At 32.6% G+C, this 21,167-nt stretch overlaps 1 protein-coding gene across 1 annotated transcript in view; it reads right to left on the minus strand.

Moving 5' to 3' along the window:
- The window catches only part of LOC134704814 (uncharacterized), a 54,249-nt gene that overhangs the window by 14,428 nt on the left and 18,654 nt on the right, over positions 1–21,167 (minus strand). The window contains exons 6-12 of the mRNA XM_063563597.1: positions 17,850–18,715; positions 15,297–15,411; positions 14,451–14,642; positions 13,774–13,810; positions 6,040–6,330; positions 5,556–5,597; positions 5,200–5,351 (exon numbers count right to left, since the gene is read on the minus strand). Coding sequence (XP_063419667.1) covers positions 5,200–5,351; positions 5,556–5,597; positions 6,040–6,330; positions 13,774–13,810; positions 14,451–14,642; positions 15,297–15,411; positions 17,850–18,715 — 1,695 coding nt within the window. The remainder of the gene's footprint in view (positions 1–5,199; positions 5,352–5,555; positions 5,598–6,039; positions 6,331–13,773; positions 13,811–14,450; positions 14,643–15,296; positions 15,412–17,849; positions 18,716–21,167) is intronic.

The following is a 21,167-nucleotide window of genomic DNA, read 5'->3' on the forward strand; positions in this document are numbered from 1 at the left end:
TCGACAATAAATATCTCATCAGTGATGTTAGGGATCGAAACGGTATTTGGAAGGCCATATAAAAAGTACCCTCATTTTTAGAAAAAACTCTTGAATTTTAAGAGTCAATATAGGATGAACGGATAAAATAAACCGGAGGGAAAATATGATACAAGCCCAAACAAAAAATATAAACGAGTCTAAATTGAAAACTACGTTCAAACCTATGATTGCGTCTGATAAAAACCGCAATTCTTATACGTGTGCATGCAAACAAAATTTCGCTGTAGAAGGGTCTAAACACAGCACAAACAAAATTTTCCAAAAGACCAAAAAAGTGAAAAATTATATTTAAACAAAACGCATTTGACTTACAGGTCGAACAACTGATGTTCTTTAACCCTGTTGACTGTCATTGGCGATTGCCAAATAAAATTGATCACAAGAGGTTACAAAATGGATCTTAATATAAATTTAATATAGAACAGAAAAAAAATTAACTTGTGGCCACGATGTTATGACAAAAACATACGGTGTCAATATTGTTTTAGTACACTAGATCCGGATTTCGACAATAAATATCTCATCAGTGATGTTAGGGATCGAAACGGTATTTGGAAGGCCATATAAAAAGTACCCTCATTTTTAGAAAAAACTCTTGAATTTTAAGAGTCAATATAGGATGAACGGATAAAATAAACCGGAGGGAAAATATGATACAAGCCCAAACAAAAAATATAAACGAGTCTAAATTGAAAACTACGTTCAAACCTATGATTGCGTCTGATAAAAACCGCAATTCTTATACGTGTGCATGCAAACAAAATTTCGCTGTAGAAGGGTCTAAACACAGCACAAACAAAATTTTCCAAAAGACCAAAAAAGTGAAAAATTATATTTAAACAAAACGCATTTGACTTACAGGTCGAACAACTGATGTTCTTTAACCCTGTTGACTGCCATTGGCGATTGCCAAATAAAATTGATCACAAGATGTAACAAAATGGATCTTAATATAAATTTAATACTAACAGAAAAAAAATTAACTTGTGGCCACGATGTTATGACAAAAACATACGGTGTCAATATTGTTTTAGTACACTAGATCCGGATTTCGACAATAAATATCTCATCAGTGATGTTAGGGATCGAAACGGTATTTGGAAGGCCATATAAAAAGTACCCTCATTTTTAGAAAAAACTCTTGAATTTTAAGAGTCAATATAGGATGAACGGATAAAATAAACCGGAGGGAAAATATGATACAAGCCCAAACAAAAAATATAAACGAGTCTAAATTGAAAACTACGTTCAAACCTATGATTGCGTCTGATAAAAACCGCAATTCTTATACGTGTGCATGCAAACAAAATTTCGCTGTAGAAGGGTCTAAACACAGCACAAACAAAATTTTCCAAAAGACCAAAAAAGTGAAAAATTATATTTAAACAAAACGCATTTGACTTACAGGTCGAACAACTGATGTTCTTTAACCCTGTTGACTGCCATTGGCGATTGCCAAATAAAATTGATCACAAGATGTAACAAAATGGATCTTAATATAAATTTAATACTAACAGAAAAAAAATTAACTTGTGGCCACGATGTTATGACAAAAACATACGGTGTCAATATTGTTTTAGTACACTAGATCCGGATTTCGACAATAAATATCTCATCAGTGATGTTAGGGATCGAAACGGTATTTGGAAGGCCATATAAAAAGTACCCTCATTTTTAGAAAAAACTCTTGAATTTTAAGAGTCAATATAGGATGAACGGATAAAATAAACCGGAGGGAAAATATGATACAAGCCCAAACAAAAAATATAAACGAGTCTAAATTGAAAACTACGTTCAAACCTATGATTGCGTCTGATAAAAACCGCAATTCTTATACGTGTGCATGCAAACAAAATTTCGCTGTAGAAGGGTCTAAACACAGCACAAACAAAATTTTCCAAAAGACCAAAAAAGTGAAAAATTATATTTAAACAAAACGCATTTGACTTACAGGTCGAACAACTGATGTTCTTTAACCCTGTTGACTGCCATTGGCGATTGCCAAATAAAATTGATCACAAGATGTAACAAAATGGATCTTAATATAAATTTAATACTAACAGAAAAATAATTAACTTGTGGCCACGATGTTATGCCACAAACATACGGTGTCAATAATTTTTTAGTACACCAGATCCGGATTTCGACAATAAATATCTCTTCAGTGATGTCAGGGATCGAAACGGTATTTGGAAGGCCATATAAAAAGTACCCTCATTTGTAGAAAAACTCTTGCATTTTAAAGGTCAATATAGGATGAACGGATCATTTAAACTTGAGGGATAATATGATACAAGCCCAAACAAAAAATATAAACGAGTCTTAATTGAAAGCTACGTTCAAACCTATGATTGCGTTGGATAAAAACCGTAATTTTTGTACGTGTGCATGTAAACAAAATTTCGTTGTAGAAGGGTCTAAAAACAGCACAAACAACATTTTCCAAAAGACCAAAAAAGTGAAAAAGTATATTTAAACAAAACGCATTTGACTAACAGGTCGAACAACTGATGTTATTTAACCCTGTTGACTGCCATTGGCGATTGCCAAATAAAATTGATCACAAGATGTAACAAAATGGATCTTAATATAAATTTAATACTAAACAGAAATAGAATTAACTTGTGGCCACGATGTTATGCCACAAACATACGGTGTCAATATTTGTTTAGTACACTAGATCCGGATTTCGACAATAAATATATCTTCAGTGATGTTAGGGATCGAAACGGTATTTGAAAGGCCATATAAAAAGTACCCTCATTTTTAGAAAAAAACTCTTGAATTTTAAGAGTCAATATAGGATGAACGGATCATATAAACCGGAGGGACAATATGATACAAGCCCAAACCAAAAATATAAACGAGTCTTAATTGCAAACTACGTTCAAACCTATGATTGCGTAGGATAAAAACCGCTATTTTCATACGCGTGAATGTAAAACAAATTTCGTTGTAGAAGGGTCTCAAACAGCACAAACTTCTAATTCTGTGACAATGACTTGTGAATTGATGACAACGATGACGTTCCGTTTCCGTAATAATAACGCTCTATCAAGGCATAAGAAATCTGTTTGACGTTTTTTATGAAACTGTGAACATGTTTGAATATTTGAAAATTTTGTTCGTTCGAAAGTTCCAAGTATCCGCGAATTAATAGTTTTGTATCTGAAACAAAGTTTTCAGATAGCCAGTTAAGGTTATGGAATAAGGTTTTTCTGCATAATGTGTTATTTGGGCAAACGAAGAAGTAATCGTAGACATCCTCAATATCGGACCCACAATGGCAAGAATGATCATTAATAATGTTAGCTCTAAACAGGCCATTGTTTAAGAATGAAGCGGAACATCGCAAGTGCGTTAAGATAATATTTAATTTCCTTGGGCCGTACAAATTTACATGATAGACTATCGTTTTTTAATTCTTTCTTAAATTTAGAAATAGAGTCGACACTGCGAATAGTAGAGTGAATAAACGATTCAGTAGTGAGGGAAAGTCTACAAAATGGAACAATAATATCATGACCATTTCGCAATGGGTAGTTGGTTGTACTTTGTACACAAGGAGGTACAAGATTACATAGATATTCTTGTGCATGCTTTTGGTTCATGTTATAAAACATCTGTAATTTTCTTCTCCTCCTTTTTTCAAAAAGAGATTCCCAGCCAACCTCAGAATATAAAGTTTCCGTTTTTGTAAATATTGGTAGACCTGTTACTAAAGGTCCAAATTACAATCCATATAACGAATTGGTGTACACATTTATTAACATACATTATTATCAATTTCAATATTCTTTTTCTTTAATTTTCGTTCACTTTCTTTTAAAAGTGTATGTCAACTATAAAAATTAAAAAAAAAAGTAAAAGACCTGTATTATTTGTTTTTGAATATACAAATCCCGTTGACATCCCTGTTGAAAAAAAACCCGGAGATTGTAAATTAAGGAGACTAACTGCAGAAGAGGATAACGTTTGGAATGGTGCTTAATAAAGTATGATGCAATCCCAGTTATCAACTTTATCAGATAGTTATCAAAAGTACCAGGATTATAATTTTATACGCCAGACGCGCGTTTCGTCTACATAAGACTCATCAGTGACGCTCAGATCAAAATAGTTAAAAAGCCAAACAAATACAAAGTTGAAGAGCATTGAGGACCCAAAATTCCAAAAAGTTGTGCCAAATACAGCTAAGGTAATCTACTCCTGGGGTAAGAAAATCCTTAGTTTTTTCGAAAAATTCAAAGTTTAGTAAACAGAAAATTCATAAAATGACCATATAATTGATATTCATGTCAACACCGAAGTGCTGACTACTGGGCTGGTGATACCCTCGGGGACGAAACGTCCACCAGCAGTGGCATCGACCCAGTGGTGTAAAGACAGCATTCTGATTAACACTTTGAGTTAATTTTTTCTGAAAATGCTAAAAAAATTTATCTTATAATAAATACCCACGGAAATTAAATATTTAAAAACATTAAAAAACGAAAAGAAGAAGGGACATTAATCTGATAACGACAAACGAAAGCAAAACAAGTATCAAATAATAAAAAGTTGATATGATAGGTTAAGATACGTATCTTTACGTGGTCTTATGAAAGTGAAGTTTAAGCGGGAATATCAATAATCATGTGATACATAAAAATCATGATTTCTTTCATTTTTCATCCTCTTAGAAATATTTAATATTGATTAAATTTACTATGAATGGGTTTCAAAGTTCAGGAATACTTAGTTAAAAACTTGAGTAACGCATTTAACAATATTCATTGGTTAGCAATAAGCGGACCCGTTACGTGCATACGTCGAGTTAGGTACGTATGTCATTTTATTGGAAATATCTATTAATAAGATTCGAAATGGGTTAAGTTTCAGAAACTTTGATGCCACCTGGAAAGTTAGGACAAGGGATAGAAACATAATTTATTCTTGCCAATAGGATACAATAATTCAAATCCTCAATGAGTTGTAGTAAGAGTTCTTTAATGTGCAGAGAGCATGGCACTTTATCTACAAAAAGCTTCGCGGTTTTAACGCCACATTTTGATTTACATCCAGTACAGTACTGACTATACTACACAATATTTCTCATAGTTTCTTTTTCATGCATTATAATTTATATCAATATTTGTATTTGTAGGCAATACTAACATTATATCCACCATTGGTATGTGAGCGAACCCGGATTGTGTTACGAATAGTTCTAATCCCTTGTGTCATTCTGGCTTTAGCAGGCTGTAAGCGTCCAGTACGTCCAAGGAATAACAGTACGACCACAACACCAAACAATAGCAAGATAAACCCTACAATTTCAGAACGATGATTGATTGATTTACTATTAAAACATATCAGTATTCAGAATTGTAAAACATTAATAAAATTTAGACAAAAATATGTAATAATCAAAACAATTACAAACAAGAAACAAATATCGCTATAAGAAGTATTTCTATCAATGACAAAGTTATTTGATATCTTTTCACATGTATCAAAGCAAGGTGACTCACCAGCAGATAATCCAGCAACACCGCCTGGAGGAAATCCTACAGCTGAAAAGGTAAGATATATACTATTACATTACAATTCTTTTACCAGTTTAACATATTAGTATTGTCGTTGGATCAATTAGTTTACCAATTGTGTCATACTACCGACGGTGCCCGGTATTTCATGTCGTTTCTTCTGCTTTTGTTTGTTATCTGAAATTTTCCATTCCAAGTTGTTTACGAGATTTGAACATCGGTAAACCACTGTCGCCTTCATTTATACTGGAACAGCAATGGTTTTAGTTTTTAAATGTTTAAAAATCTGGTATAAGGATATAATACCGTTGGCTTATACTTATTATCCTTGTGATAGGACACATTTCAATTTAATGTTTAGGAATAAAATAATTGTGAATGTATCACGCTTTCTATACATTTGTTCATTAATACAAAACCATGGCACAGTCTGTTTTCATTACTGAAACATTACTCTGATATGACTTACATGCCTCCGCTGTTTTGAATTTCAGAATTGCAGGAGATCCGCTCATAACAGATTTAGTGTCATTGCCATATTTAGTGAACAATTTAAACCAATAGTGGGTTGTAGGTGAGAGTCCTGTTAGGTCGAACGTTGTCGCATCTTTATGTACTTTGAAATCCATTGTGGAATTATCAGGTCGGAATAACCGGATGAGAATACCAGCACGATCATAACAGGTAGGTGCCTGAATCCAGCTTATACTTAAACTTGTGTCTGATGTTTTTAATATTGTAATATTTGATGGACTATAATCTGGAAAAAACAAACATAGTATTTATTATATATACCAATATCCTGGATTGGACTATTGCAGTAAAGAATCAGTCCAGTTATTTACCCAAACCTTTAAATTTGTAATTTTATTGATTAGACTGTTTATCTTTATGAAGAAAACTTTCTGATTATTAAATTATTCAAAATAGTTAAAAAAAAAAAAATAACAAACACAAGTGATTTAGAATCAATTTTGCAACTAAGCCGGTTAAGGGGAGATAACTCTTTTGGTAACAAACTTATTACTTGTAGCAGGAAAACAAGTTGGTTGACACCCTTTTTCTTGTTGATTATTTAAAACATATATAATAAAACATATCTTCTCACAATTAATTTCAAAATTCTATCTTTAAGATTTTTTTATGCACAAACAAATTTTTGTTCATGGTCATTCGAAGCACATTTAGGCAATTTTCAACGACGAATAGTTTGAAAAATAGCACGGTGACTCATCCATTTAATCATATTTTTAAAAGAGCATAGTAAAATCTTCAGTTTGGCAAAGTGCATGAAAAATCTGTTTTGGTAAACATATATGATCTACCATAACGAAGTGTACAATGTAAATTAAAACTGATTTAAAAAGCTATCTATAATTATTAAAAATAAGCGCTTGATGATCGTTGGTTCGTTCGAAAGATACGATGAATTTTGAGTCATTTCTTTTGTTGAAAAACACATACCCTCAGTTTTAGTGTAACCCGGATTTGTTTTCTCTCAATCAATAAATGACTTTCAAACAGCTGTATAATACTGCTGCCTATATCTATCTTAATGTGTACAGGCCTCTGTAAATATATTGTTTTACCGTCCTTTCGGTGTAAAATTGTTTCTTTGTCCAAGTTTTCTCTTAATTTAGTGATGTGACCGTTTGTGTATTTAATTTTAAATAATAGAAGGAAAAGGATTTATAGTTATAATTACGTTTGTTTCAACGTATTCACAGTGTCGAGACGACACAGTACGGTTTTGTAATAAAATTTGTTACTCGGGAGACTGTCAAGCGGGGCTCCGACATTTGCAAAATAACAAGTTGCTTGATGGAAACTTTGATGAACTCTTATGTTCCTATATAACGTTTCTGCTTCTAGTTTTGGTAGCTAAATCAATCTCGATGTAAAAATTAACCAATAAAATAATAAGAACGATGTATGCAACCAAACGTTTTCCTTAGAATGGCGGTGCTCCGTGTAAAACGATCAAAATTGTCACACAACAGCGATCCAAAGTGCCTAATAAACATCGAAAAATCAATGTTTGCTAGCTACCTGAATTTTCACATGTACCTTTTCTGATATATAGAATTACCTGTCTGAAAGTTTCAAAGCCATTGTTCCAGTACAAATCTAAATATATTCATTTTCTCCATGTCGAATATTTTTATTGACTGTTCAATTGTTTGCAAGTTTACTGTAATATCACTCGGAGTCTTCCTGTACAATCGCTTGCTGGAGCTTTTGTTTTCATCGTTTGGCCAACTAGATTACCCCGAAAGGAGGATAACCTTTTAACCTTGGTATCACTTCACGGTCCAGCTAACAAGCAAGCTAGTTAAAGGTATTACTTTTACCTACACACTCATTGCATTTTGCTGTTATAGTTTCTAGTGGCATATGACTAATTATAACTCTTAAGTATATAATGCTTACTACTATCTCTTCTGCCACATTCTTGATCAGTTTATGTTTTCCATGATACTTTTGTCATAGAAATATTTATTAAAGAGGGATGAAAGATACCAAAGGGACAGTCAAACTCATAAATTTAAAACAAACTGACAACGCCATGGCTAAAAATGAAAAAGACAAACAGACAAACAAGAATACACATGACACACCATAGAAAACCAAAGAATAAAAAACACGAACCCCACCCAAAACTAGGGGTGATATCAGGTGCTCCGGAAGGGTAAGCAAATCCTGCTCCAAATGTGGCATCCGTCGTGTTGCTTATGTAGCAATACACAGTTAGAAGTTTAGTTTCGCATTATGGCCCCTGTGTATTTTTCAAATAGGAAATTATTGTGTAATAAAATTAATTTTTAGACAGATGAGTGCTAATTTAGCCTTCAAAGGTGGTTTATAAGAGCATCAAGATTATTTTTTACATGTTTTATAGGCTGTTTTCTGTTTGACAGTCCGTATTTTCATAGCTAGACCTGACATCGGTCCAGAAATTAATGTACTGTTTACAAACACTCTTTTTCTACACGAAGTTTTTGACGCAACTTGAGACAAAAATGAGACAAAAGACATATGATTTTCATTGAATTTGCTGAATGATATATGTACACAGTTTCAGAAAAGGTATTACTTCAAGCGATTGAAATTCTACTTTTAGCCAAATTTTGGGGAAATATGTGACATCTTTCCCCCCTTTTTGTAATATTTCATAACAAATAAATGCAGATTGTTGCCATGGATACACCAAAAAGAAATTATATTTTACCATTTTATATACTGGAAATAAAATCTATGGAAGATTATGATTACATACATATGCCCATATATGACACAAACAGTAAGCTTGATATTGCAAGAAAGCAATGAAAAGGGAATGGTAAAATTCATAAGGGCAAATTTTAGTATTTTTTCCTAACTGTTTATTGCTACCTTATGTGATATAAAATCCGGTAAATAGTCTAATTCGGTAGGTCACATTCATGAAAGGGGATTGTAGTTACAACGTAAGGAACATATCCGATATCATTTGTGAAACGGTTATTCCATAACGACCAACCAACTCGTGATGGCGTTCGTAAAATTTACGAAGGGATGATTTCAACTTCAACATTTGAAACTCTTGGTTTAATAGCTTCCTTGTGAGCAGCAACCCTCTATCATGATAGGAAACGCAAGTACGGGAATATCGTATCAATTGGGAGATATATACCCCATATGCAGGTGCTGCTGGAATGTTGCTACTTAGAAATGGAAGGTTCACAATTGGAAAGCTGAAATCATCTCTTTTGTCGTAAAGTTTTGTTTTCAACCGACCCTCATTGTCAATATATAGATGTAAGTCAAGATATGAAGCCGGCCTTACTGTATCTGTAGTATCATTTATCTCTAGTTCAATGGGGTAGATGCGTTCCACATCTACGTTGGCCATTCTTTTTTATGAAGCAAGGCAATACCAACTCTTTCAATTTGTCTTTTAGTTTGGAATGTGGAATACTTGTGTAAAGAGTTTTATTAAAACTACTGCAATCAAATACAATATTTGTCTGGCATGATTGTTCTCTCCTTTTTCTGCTACGATTTAATGACAGTTAGTTATTTGGTATTGTTATTAAAAAAAAATTAAACCTAGAGAACACACTCAAAAGTGTTACTGATGTTTGAAGCTTTTATTTGAATGGATGCAGCCTGCATAAGCGGATGCGATTTGTATAAAATTTTGTGGACGTTTTAGGGTGTTTCGTGGTTTTGACCCCCTTCTCCCTTTGGTAGAAAGGCTGGATCCGCACCTGGTCTGATATCGTCAATGATAGTATGGAATGATGATCCGATCATTCAAATGATTTTTTTATAGTTTGGCCTTGTGCTGTGCTAGTTTTGGGGAGAAATGAGCGCACACAGATATTTTTATCCCTGCTGAAGTCTTTATGTACCCGTTTCAAGTCAAGAGCCTGTAGTTCAGTGGTTGTCGTTGGTTCATGTCTGTCATATACGTTTTTAGTAAATTGTTTTATTATGAATTAGGCCGTCAGTTAAATTCGAAAGTTATTGATTCTTATTTTTCATGTCGGGACCTTTTATATCCGACTATAATTGCTTAAATTCATTTATTTTGTGAACTTTGACAATCATATCACATCTCCTTATTTATATATTGAAGATATAAATGTGGTTTGATAAAATGTTGTTCTCACTAACAAAAACAACAACTGTTTCGTTTTATTGTCGGATGTTATAGTTTGGAAAATTGAAAAGTTCCTGAATCGTGACATTGATATAAAAAAAATCATGTTGACGGATTTTGTGTTTTCTCTGTCTTTCAGATAACAAGTCCCCTCTCATCCTTGATAAAATTTAATTTTACTGGATCGTTTTCTACCAGTAGCTATAGCTTGTAAAAAACAGACATCTCATTTGAAATTATACCACATCTTCTTATTTTAATATCATGTTTATTGACATATATGTGTCTTTTCTTGTATTTTGAATGTATGCGTTTTGCGAGCGGTTTGTCAAAACTATTCAAAATGCAATAAAAAGTCAAGAACGTTCTTCAATTTTCTAAAACGTTATTATTTCTTCAGACTTCATGAAAACATAGAATATCACAATCAATCTCAATATAATAGTTAAATAATCAAATAATCAAATAGTAATAAATATCAATAGAATATCAATAGATTGCCAAATATAAATGTGGAAACCCCCTAGTTTAAAATAACATTGAATCAGAATCCAGGAAATATCTGTCACGGATTTCACCGTTTTATGACGAAATAAATACTGGTAATCTGTACATAAAATTCAAATACATACTCTTCCTATATCTATTTAAATAATGTTCCGATAATTAAATACTAGATCTAAATCAATCCCCAATTTAGAATGAAGCTTGCTTTACGAAAAACATCCGTTCAGCTGGGCATTTAAAATTAAGCTTCCAAGTTTGTTTCCTAGTTCCGGCTGACGTCAAAACACGTCCCTTTTCCCGTAAAACACATTGACTCGCGGAATTTCTACATAGGAACTGAACGTTACTAAAATAATACACAGACGAACGTAATCAATTCATACAATACTTATCATACAATATTTTCAATATTCAAACATCAATGAAAACACATTACAGGTTTATTCAAAACTCGGGGTTTATCAAAATACCGGAGAACGATCACGTACCGAAATACGATCACAACACTTGGATCAGTGGTTAGCTACCACCATTCCACATTCGAATTCCTTTATCAAGTTAAAATATCCCGATCCTGTGATAAAAAAATCTTTGTTGTATTGTTCAAATATGTTTTTGTTTCTTTTAAATGGCTGGTAAATAATATATTATGTAAAATTCAAAATAAGCTACTTACCCTTCCAGAGCATCTAGTCACATACGAGGATTATTTTCATTTTTATTTTAGATTAGATTCTTAACATATTTTGTACTGTCCTTTTCTTATGTCTTGTATACTTTCGGTGGTTTTTTGTTTATGTGTTACTTATGTGTTTTTCGTTCATTTTTTGTACATAAAAAAGCCGTAATTTTTCTCGTTTTACATTGTTATTTCGGGGCATTTAAAAGTTGACTATGCGGTATGGGCTTTGTTCATCATTGACGACCGTACGGTGACCTACAGTTGGTAATTTCTTTGTCATTTTGGTCTCTTGTGGAGAGTCGTCTCTTTGGCAATCATACCACACCTTCTTTTTTATATCTGTTGTGCACATTTTTTTTTGTCTCTGATAAAGTCACATTGAAAGGGTTCCTTGCTAGAATCTTAATTGTCAAAATGACCGGTTTTGTGCTTATTTTCACTTCAAATACCATAGATGAATATAATAGGACAGAAAGAAGCAACCAATGCAATGCATATGCAATGTAATTACTAAATGTGGCCCAGCAATTCTAATGGAAAGCTCCAAGTGATTGTACAGGAAGGCTCCTAGTGATATTACAGTAAACTTGCAAGCGATTGTACAGTCAATAAAAATATCCGACATGGAGAAAATGAATATATTTGTATTTCTACTTGGACAATGGCTTTGAAACTTTCAGACAGGTGAGACACTTTTAATCGCTGTTGTGTGACGATTTTGATCGTTTTACACGGAGCTCTATCATTCTAAGGAAAACATTTGGATGCATAACGTAAGGGTACCCAAATTGCACCAAGTACCCTTTCACCTATTTATAATAATTAGCAATGGAAATCTTACAAGATTTCCTAGAGAGTAAACAATTTGTATTCTTATGATTTGATACTATGCACGTCTTTCAACATAGGTAAACATATTTAGTTATACACTAAACGTTCACAGTATTTATCAACAGATGGAATGTTTATGAAAAAGCAAAATGTACGAAAACGTCACCATGCGACGTCATCAAAACTTCATCTTTTTAAAATTAGCAAATACAATATATTATAAGTATCCATTTCGTAAAATATGAAGAGTAAGTATGGACTAATATCCAATTGTTCAAAATATTGAAAGAAATTAAACAAAAGCTCGGTTATTAGACTTTTGACGATGTGGATTTAAGCATAGATGCAATTTGGGTACTCCTCATGACAGAATCATAGATAGTTTGGAGGTTGATTCAAACCCATTTTTTTATGACTCAATATGGATTAAACATTAAATTGGTGTACCTATACAATAAAGAAGGATAGGGCTACAAATTAAACACAGTATGGACATTATTTTCTTGATCATAAAAAAACTTAGGTGAAAAAACTGTCAAAATAGGTGCAATTTGGGTACCGTCACGTTACATCGTTTTATTATTTTAATGGTTACTAATTACATAACGAATGTTTGAGCTATCAATACTTGAAGCACAAACGTTATATAGGAACATAACAGTTCATCAAAGTTTCCATCAAGCAACTTGTTATTTCGCAAATGTCGGAGCCCCGCTTGACAGTCTCCCGAATGACCAAATTATTAGAAAACCGTACAGTTCCGTTCCGACACTGTGGTATTTGAGAAGCTCTATTAATAAGTATTGCATTTTTGGAATGCAAATGTCAATTTAGCGGTAGTAATTTGAAAACATGTATTAATGTTTTTGAATTTAGAGATTTCGAAGTGGAAGCCCACACAAATTCTCAAATCTCTACATTTGATCAATAAGATTAAATTTTAGTATCATTGTGGATAAAGGTAAGTCCAGATAACAGTGACCTGACTTTGATTTATGAAACATCCTAGCTCATTTACCAACTGCTAACTAAGTTTGGTTATCCTAAATGTTTACGATATAAACATAATGCATCGGACACTAAGCTATAATGACAGGAAGACAGACCGGGTATACGTTTCTTAGGTGATATATTAAGACTTCTAAGAGCTACACTTTCTATGACGGTAGACAAAATAATGCAAAGGTCAATGTAAACTTTCGGAACCATGCGAAATATTTGCATTATCATATATGTATCAATTTGCTTTTGTTAAAATCCTTTCGTATATTTCTTAATTTACAAAAATAATTGTTGTATTACCATGATCCATTGCAGTATATATTTTACTTTGTTTGATTCGCTCGAAAGATACATTCAGATACTAATACTATTAAACAAAAGACTCTTGAGAGTTGATCGGCAGGCAGAATTACCGAACATTTTTAATGATGATAGTGGTTACAAGTAACGACAAATACTAACGACGGGTATCAAGCAGTTTGATAAGCTCACTCGATCCTAAAAACTAGGAAATGTTAAACTGGTTGAAGACTTACATTTTTTTATTCCATTGAAGCTGTCAACCTTTCCTAGCTGTAATTATAAACGAATTATTAAAGCGCTTGCAGTGATATTCCTTGATCAATAACGTTAAACCTGGCATTTGAAGCCAAAACATACCGAGGGCTAAATGATATAAACGAATAGCCAAATTAATCTAAAACTTTGACCGATGTAGTTGGAACCTTATTTTCTTAATATTTTTTTATTCATCAAAGATAAGTTTATTATGCATTAAAATCGATCTCTTGTAATCACTCCTGGTTTTAGTGGAGTTCGTGTTGTTTCTTATTTATTATTTATAACTGTTGATGTAAACGTCTTTTGGTTTCTTTGTTTACTGCTTGGTTTTGATTGTTATTGTCTTCACGTTCCTCTGTATACATGATGTCCCCTCAAATGAAAAATAAACTATATTGACCCAGACTAACTTTTTTCTTTGTGTGGGGGTGGAAATGGTAAAAAGTCTGAGAGCAGAGAGTGTGATGAAAATCTTAAATTAAAAGTTATCTAAATTGAAACATCGTACATAAGTATTAAGGGTTTAAAATGTAAAGATAATATGCAAGCTTTTGTCGTTGTATAATTCTTTTTTATCACATGTAATTCCAGTTATATTCACAAAATTTACCTGTTTATTCATTGTGGTCATTGATTGATAAAAATCACTTACATTATATGAAGTCATAGTAGACAGCATGGCCAAGTTGTAAACGATAACCTGAAGGGAATGAACTTCATCTTCAACTCTATCAATTGGAACTTTAAGCCAGCAGTTATCAATATCTAGGACACTATCAACCAAGAAACATCCTCCATTACGCATGCAGAAACAATCTTTACTAAGATGCTGATTGCAGTTTGCCTGTGTGTAAGACATAAAGAGGAAAATACGGCAAATTGTAACGCAAAATTGTGTCATCAAATATAACAAAATAGTGTTTATGCAGAAAATTATTCAGGTAACTGTTCGTACTAGTTCGCTTCAAATTCACACGAAAATGTCTTTTTTATTTTGTTATTTTCAAGTGTCTAAAGTTCTAATGTCAGGTTTTTGACTTTTTTTAACAGCTCTTTCAAAATGCTAACACGACAAAGGTTTGGTCGCCTTTTTCCAGTATAGAAATTAAGTTTGGCATCTACAAACAATATAAGTTGGTTAAGTTAAACCTATGCATAGGTAATTTTGAATATTTGATAATGTCCGATCAAATTTTAGTAGTATGTATAAATGTTTAAATCTGTCTTTTTATAGTGTTTTTAGATGTCAATCTTAATTTCAATGCTTGAGGAAACATTGATACAAGCAAAGCAAGCAATCCAAACAAACCTTTAAATTCCTAGCATTTTGAAACGAGCTATAACTGACATTATATATCCCAAACCTCGAAAAACTCATTTCCCTTAATATTGATTAAGAAATTTAGATATTGTTATATGTAGGATGAAATCTTCACATGGTTTATGTATCTTATTCCAACTCGTCCGTAAAAAAGAACTCATACTATGTAAACATCACCTGTGAATTGATCTTGAAATCTTTCTGGTTCTTTACTTCCCCAGTTCTATTAACCACGAATTTGAACGAAACTTTACTGATTCCACTGTGTATATCTATAGCAGAGACTGTAACTCTGTTTTCAAAATAATTTGATTATCATTAATTGTTTTACTCCACTGCAAAGTATCTTCTTAAGGTTTCTTTCCTATCAAAAGTCGGTAATTTTTCTCCGGGCACTTAACTTTACCCAACAATAAAAACTTACCGCCACGAAATACCCAAAATGCGGCAACAATCAATCACTCGTAAGGTTTCTGTAATGTGTTTTTCTCCAAGTGATTGGTCACGACAACTGGCAATATTTAAAAGGAATTTTTCTTTTTATTCTTTAAGCATATGAATTGTTATGGAAAAAAACAAGGTATTTCAATTAAATACAATTTAATCTGTTAAATATTAAATCAATATTTCAAGAAAGTTCAGAAATTGAAAGTTTAATATAATTGTAATATTAGGCAATTAAATGGTGCACTAAGGTATAAAGTAGCTAGTGTTGTCAAATCGTACACTTTTGCCTAACCGGTTACTCGGATAATCGTTCGACCGATTAACCGGTTAACCGGTAGTTTTAAGTTGTCGTTTGAAAGCCTTATCAATAGTACCATACATGTACACATAGTTATAAGATGTGGTATGAGTGTCAATTTGACAACCTTTCATCCAAGTCATAATACTATGACTAAAGAATTGTTTGTCCTTTGGCATTATAAGACTTGTCTGTGAGGATTCCTGGAGAAGTTTGGTTTTCAATAAACAAATACATCGTATCAACTATAGCATTTGTACCAACTTCAGATTGAAAAATATATAAAAAAAAACGTCTTGATCTCGTAGAATTGAATTTGTCTGAAACCGATCATTGTTTAATTTTCTCTTGTTGTCTTTCGAAAATAATGTGGTGTGTTTCAATTTGAAATGATTAATTATAAAAAAAGAAGATATGGTATGATTGCCAATGAAATTTTTTTCCACAAGAGACCAAAATGAAACAGAAATTAATAACAAAAGCTCAACATACGACCTGTTTCTTTACTTTGTTTGCTTGTTTCTTTAAGAACGTACTCGTACTATCACGTATACCTTGATTACATTCACATTATTTTGCATTTCACAATTTTTAAGGTAGCATTTTGTTTAGAGAAGGACTAAACCTTGCAATACGGAGGTTACACATTTAGATGTTAGTTTTCACAATATTAAATCAAAAACGAAATAGTGAACTAATTAGTAAAATTTAATCGCATCTCTGATTTAAAGTTATTGTTAAAAACCCATGTTTACCAATCTTGTTTCTTTAAGGTAGTGCCCCGAGCTCGAACTAATTTTATGTATTTAGGATCAACAATAGCAATCAATATACTGGACAATTAATAACCACGACGACAATTTTTAAATAAAACATAACTATTTATTGATTTCCATGCAAATTTATATCAAAACTATCAAAATTGAAAAAAAGTCCGGTTAACCGGTTAGCGTTTTTGGTATTCGGTCGTTGACAACACTAGTATAAAGATATAGATTAATGAAATAAGGTTTAGAAACATTGATATTGATACCTATAAGGTAGCAATGACTTTAAGTTTAATAGTCCCGTTCCGTGACAAATGTGAACCGGATTAACTGATTTCAAGTTCAGTCTTTTTTGGATTCGAGCGTCACTGATGAGTCTTTTGTAGACGAAACGCGCGTCTGGCTTACCAAATTTTATTTACAATCTGGTTACTTTTTTCACGATCCATTCGCAATACTCGATCCCATGAACTACTTTTTATAGCGAATTACGGCCATTTTATACGTCGTTTTACCAGTGTTAAGGACAGAAATGCACTGGTTTTCGCTGGTTGCCTAGTTTTCGATTAATCGTTTTACTGCTTATCGCTATTATTTATCATACACAAGGCTGTTTGTTTATTGGAAAATGTTTACATTATGTTATGTCGTGGTCTTTTATATCTGACTTGCTTATATTCCTTTTAAACGTTTTAAAATAACATAGAGTTGATTGAATCGACGCCAAGTAGACCCTATTGGATGATTGTTGGAATGCCTTTTGTATCATTTCTCCATATTTTATTTGTACATATCAGGTATTTTAAAGATGTGCATGTTTTCAACTTTATGAATTTATATTTGCATAGATTCAAATTGTAACCAAAATGAATAAGGCTATATAAACAATTACTTGTGACTCCGCTTATCATATACCTATTCTGGTAAGTACTTTCCTAAAGGACTTTTTTAGACACAAAAAGACAATATCAAAGTCAGGCAGTCTGTGTGTGTTTATAAAGTAACAAAAAAAAGCGAATGAAAAAAAATAATTTGCATAGCTTCCTACCCTTATTTTATTAAGCGTATTACCAGAAGCATAGGTTATATTTCAAAAGGCCTTAACTAGTATTGAACTGACATCACGTAACTGAACTGGTTGTACTTGAAGAAAAAATAAGATGCATGAATAAGAAATTACCGTTTGAAAATGTATTTAGCATTTACTTGAAAGCGTACCTGCTTGCAAATGGAAATTTTCCATCGTTGACATTTGGTTCAAACTTAGGGGGATCAACAGAAGGTGGGCTGTGATCAAAATGTACTATAGATGAATCAATCTTGTTATTCCCCATTACATCAGTTGCACGAACCCAGACTTGGTATGAATCCCCATCTACAATAGTGATGCCACTCAGCTCAATACTTTGGTTTTCTTTAATTGGAAGGACGTTTTGCCATTGTGTTGGTGTATCCGTATTAGGAATACCGTGGTTTATTTCAAATCGAACAATAGAATTTATATTTAATATTTCTTCTTTAGTTCTGTTACCTTCGTCATCATCAAATTGAAATTCAATCTCTTTATAGTCATCTCTATTGATATCATCACTGAGTCTTGGAGTATATTCTTGGACTCTTGCCAAGAAATGACCGTTTTCGTGTACTTCGTTGATAAAATGGTTTTCCCATTGTACTAACAAAGTTGTCGTCTGCAAATTGTTAGGAGTAGTCTGCCAGCTGTAGTTAGATTCATTTGATGCCGATGAAACGAACAACCGATGACTTGACATGATGGATATTTCTGATGTTTTGTCGAATATTGCTATTCTTCGGACATATCTAGAATTATTTGCTCTGTCTGCAACTTCAAGTATTGTTGAATAAACCCCTGGTTCTTTGGGTTCATATTCTGGGAATGTATTGTTGCTTGCTTGTACCTCGGTTATAAATTCTGGTACTGGATTATAATCTGTCAGAATATCTGGTTCTCTTAGAACTAGATAGTCAAGACTATATTCCATTCGCCAAACTTCAAATGCATACCGTTTCACTCCGGATAAATCTCCATCGGACCATCCAGACCATTTCGGCCTTATTGGTGTCTATAAAATAAATGATAATCTAAAACAAAATGAAGGATTCCATCATCTTATCAATTTCATAAATTAGTCAATGTTTCAGCAGATGTGTTGACTTTGTATTAAATGGTTGATAAATAATATATTGTAATGTAATATAGGTTTAAGAGTCTCATCAATAGCATTAATGCGTTAGCTTTAACTAAATAGTCGTATACGCAGATAATTGCTCGACTAAACAAAAGAGGTGTGCTTATTAACATACTAGTATTTATGATTAATATTAACTATATTTCGATTTCAACTGGTCAGAAGTTTAGTCTTGATTTGGAGGGGTCCATTGTTATTTTATGTTCCCTTTTAGAATTTTCCTCTGAGTTATTTCATTTTTTAACATGTTGTAATGTACTATACTAATGACTATTTATCTATTTATCTGTCCTGAGTATTGTTGCATGTATTTGTACTCTTTTCCTGTCGCGTAATAATGTAATTTTAACAGTAATTTTAATATCGCATATTATGAGCTAAAGGTTTGGCTAGCCATTAAACTAGGTTCAACTCATCGTTTCTGAACTTATAATGTCTTAAACCAAGTCAATCATAAGACAGTTGTTATAAAATATTCCGTTCCTATGTATATCGGCGTTAACTTTAGTTGCAGTTCAGTGTTTCTGTTGTTCTGTTTTTTCTTTTTATAATTGATATGTTTTATTCAGCTTTGGTTTGTAGCCCGTATTTATTTTTGCTCAATCCATTTATGACTATTGAAAAGCGGGATACTACTGTTGTTTTTGTTTAGAAGCGAAAATTGCCAGATAATTATTGCAACAATTGTGTGTGTGTGCGTGTGGGGAGGGCGAGATGAACAAGATTTGAGTTAAATCTTTGCAGTAGACTCATTGAAAGTGCAATGATAAAAACATACGTAATAATTAGCTTTTCCTTTTTCCCTTTTTGACGAAATTATAAATTATAAAAGAAACTAGGACTTCAAGTCGTACACTTTTGCACTAAAGAAGAGTTCACAACTACTTTTTAACTTCTAGCCGACAATATGTTTGAAAATGTTTTTAGATTGTGCGTCTAATAATCAATTATTTATCAAAGTTGAGTGTAAACGCATTATTAATCTCTTTAATAAAGTAGCAAAATTCGTTTCTTTTAAATTATTATACCTTTTACAGATATTTCTAAACTCTTCATAAAATGTTCAATTTCGACTCGCACAATACATCAATGATATATAAGAGAGGGGCTAAAATACCAGAGGGACATTCAAGCTCACAGAAAGAAAACAAATTGACAACGACATGATTAAAAACGAAAAAGAAAAAAAATTATATTCCAAAAGACCCAATATAGAGAACTAAAGACCAAGCGATAGGAATCCTTCCAAATACTTGGGGTGATCACAGGTGCTTCAGAAGAGTAAGCAGATCCTGCTCCGAATATGGAACCATTCGTGATGTTCAAGATTACAAACCCGGTTAATAGTCTAATTCGGTAGGTCACTTTTGTGTAAAGAAACAGGATTGTAGTTACGACATGAGAAACATATTTCATATCATCAGTGAAATAGATATTCCGTAACAATGGCACTTGTGTAGACTAGGTATCCAATACAGTTATGGAAAATTAGTTCTTCATATCGGTTAAAATTCCAAAGGAACATAGAACAGACCTACGATATCCGGGTTTCCTCTTTAGTAAATGACATAGGAGCATATGTAGAGTTTCCAAGTGAATCGTCAGTACCTAATTCATTTATCAAACAGTTCACGTAAAGTGATTTACACACAAACACGATGTTGTTTGGGGCTTTATCTGCGGGAACAACAACATATTTGTCGTAAAGGTATGACAAGTGTTTTGCAACATTTGTGTCTTTAAAGATTGCCGTAAAAAGATATGAACTTAATTGTAGGACATTTTATCTTTCCTAGGGGTCACTCACGAGAACATCATTACTGTCAAGTTGTTTATGTCTTTAGTAGCATAATAATGTACTCTGCTACGGTAAAATAACACATAATTTCTAATAATTTGACTACAATATATTTAGTTTCTAAATTCTTTGTTGCATAACATTTCTTTCAAAATACAAAGTCTCTCTTGAAAATAATATAAAGCAGGTTCATATATTCCGTGATAGGGAACCAAACAGTTCAAATTAGTTCACGCCAAACGCATGGCAACGGCATAACACATGAAACCTTAATCAAACATTTAGTCACAATCATTCAATTATGCAATAGTTGTTAGTTTCTGTGTCAATTTGGTTTATTGTTGGGGAGTTGTCTCATTGGCAATCAAACCACGTCTTCTTCTTTCATATATATAAACGAGTCTAAATTGAAAACTACGTTCAAACCTATGATTGCGTTGGACAAAAACCGCAATTTTTATACGTGTGCATGTAGAAATAAAATTGTTGTAGAAGGGTCTAAAAACAGCACAAACAACAATTTTCCAA

The sequence above is a fragment of the Mytilus trossulus genome, chromosome 2, assembly GCF_036588685.1.
Source record: "Mytilus trossulus isolate FHL-02 chromosome 2, PNRI_Mtr1.1.1.hap1, whole genome shotgun sequence".
Classification (NCBI taxonomy): Eukaryota; Metazoa; Mollusca; class Bivalvia; order Mytilida; family Mytilidae; genus Mytilus; species Mytilus trossulus.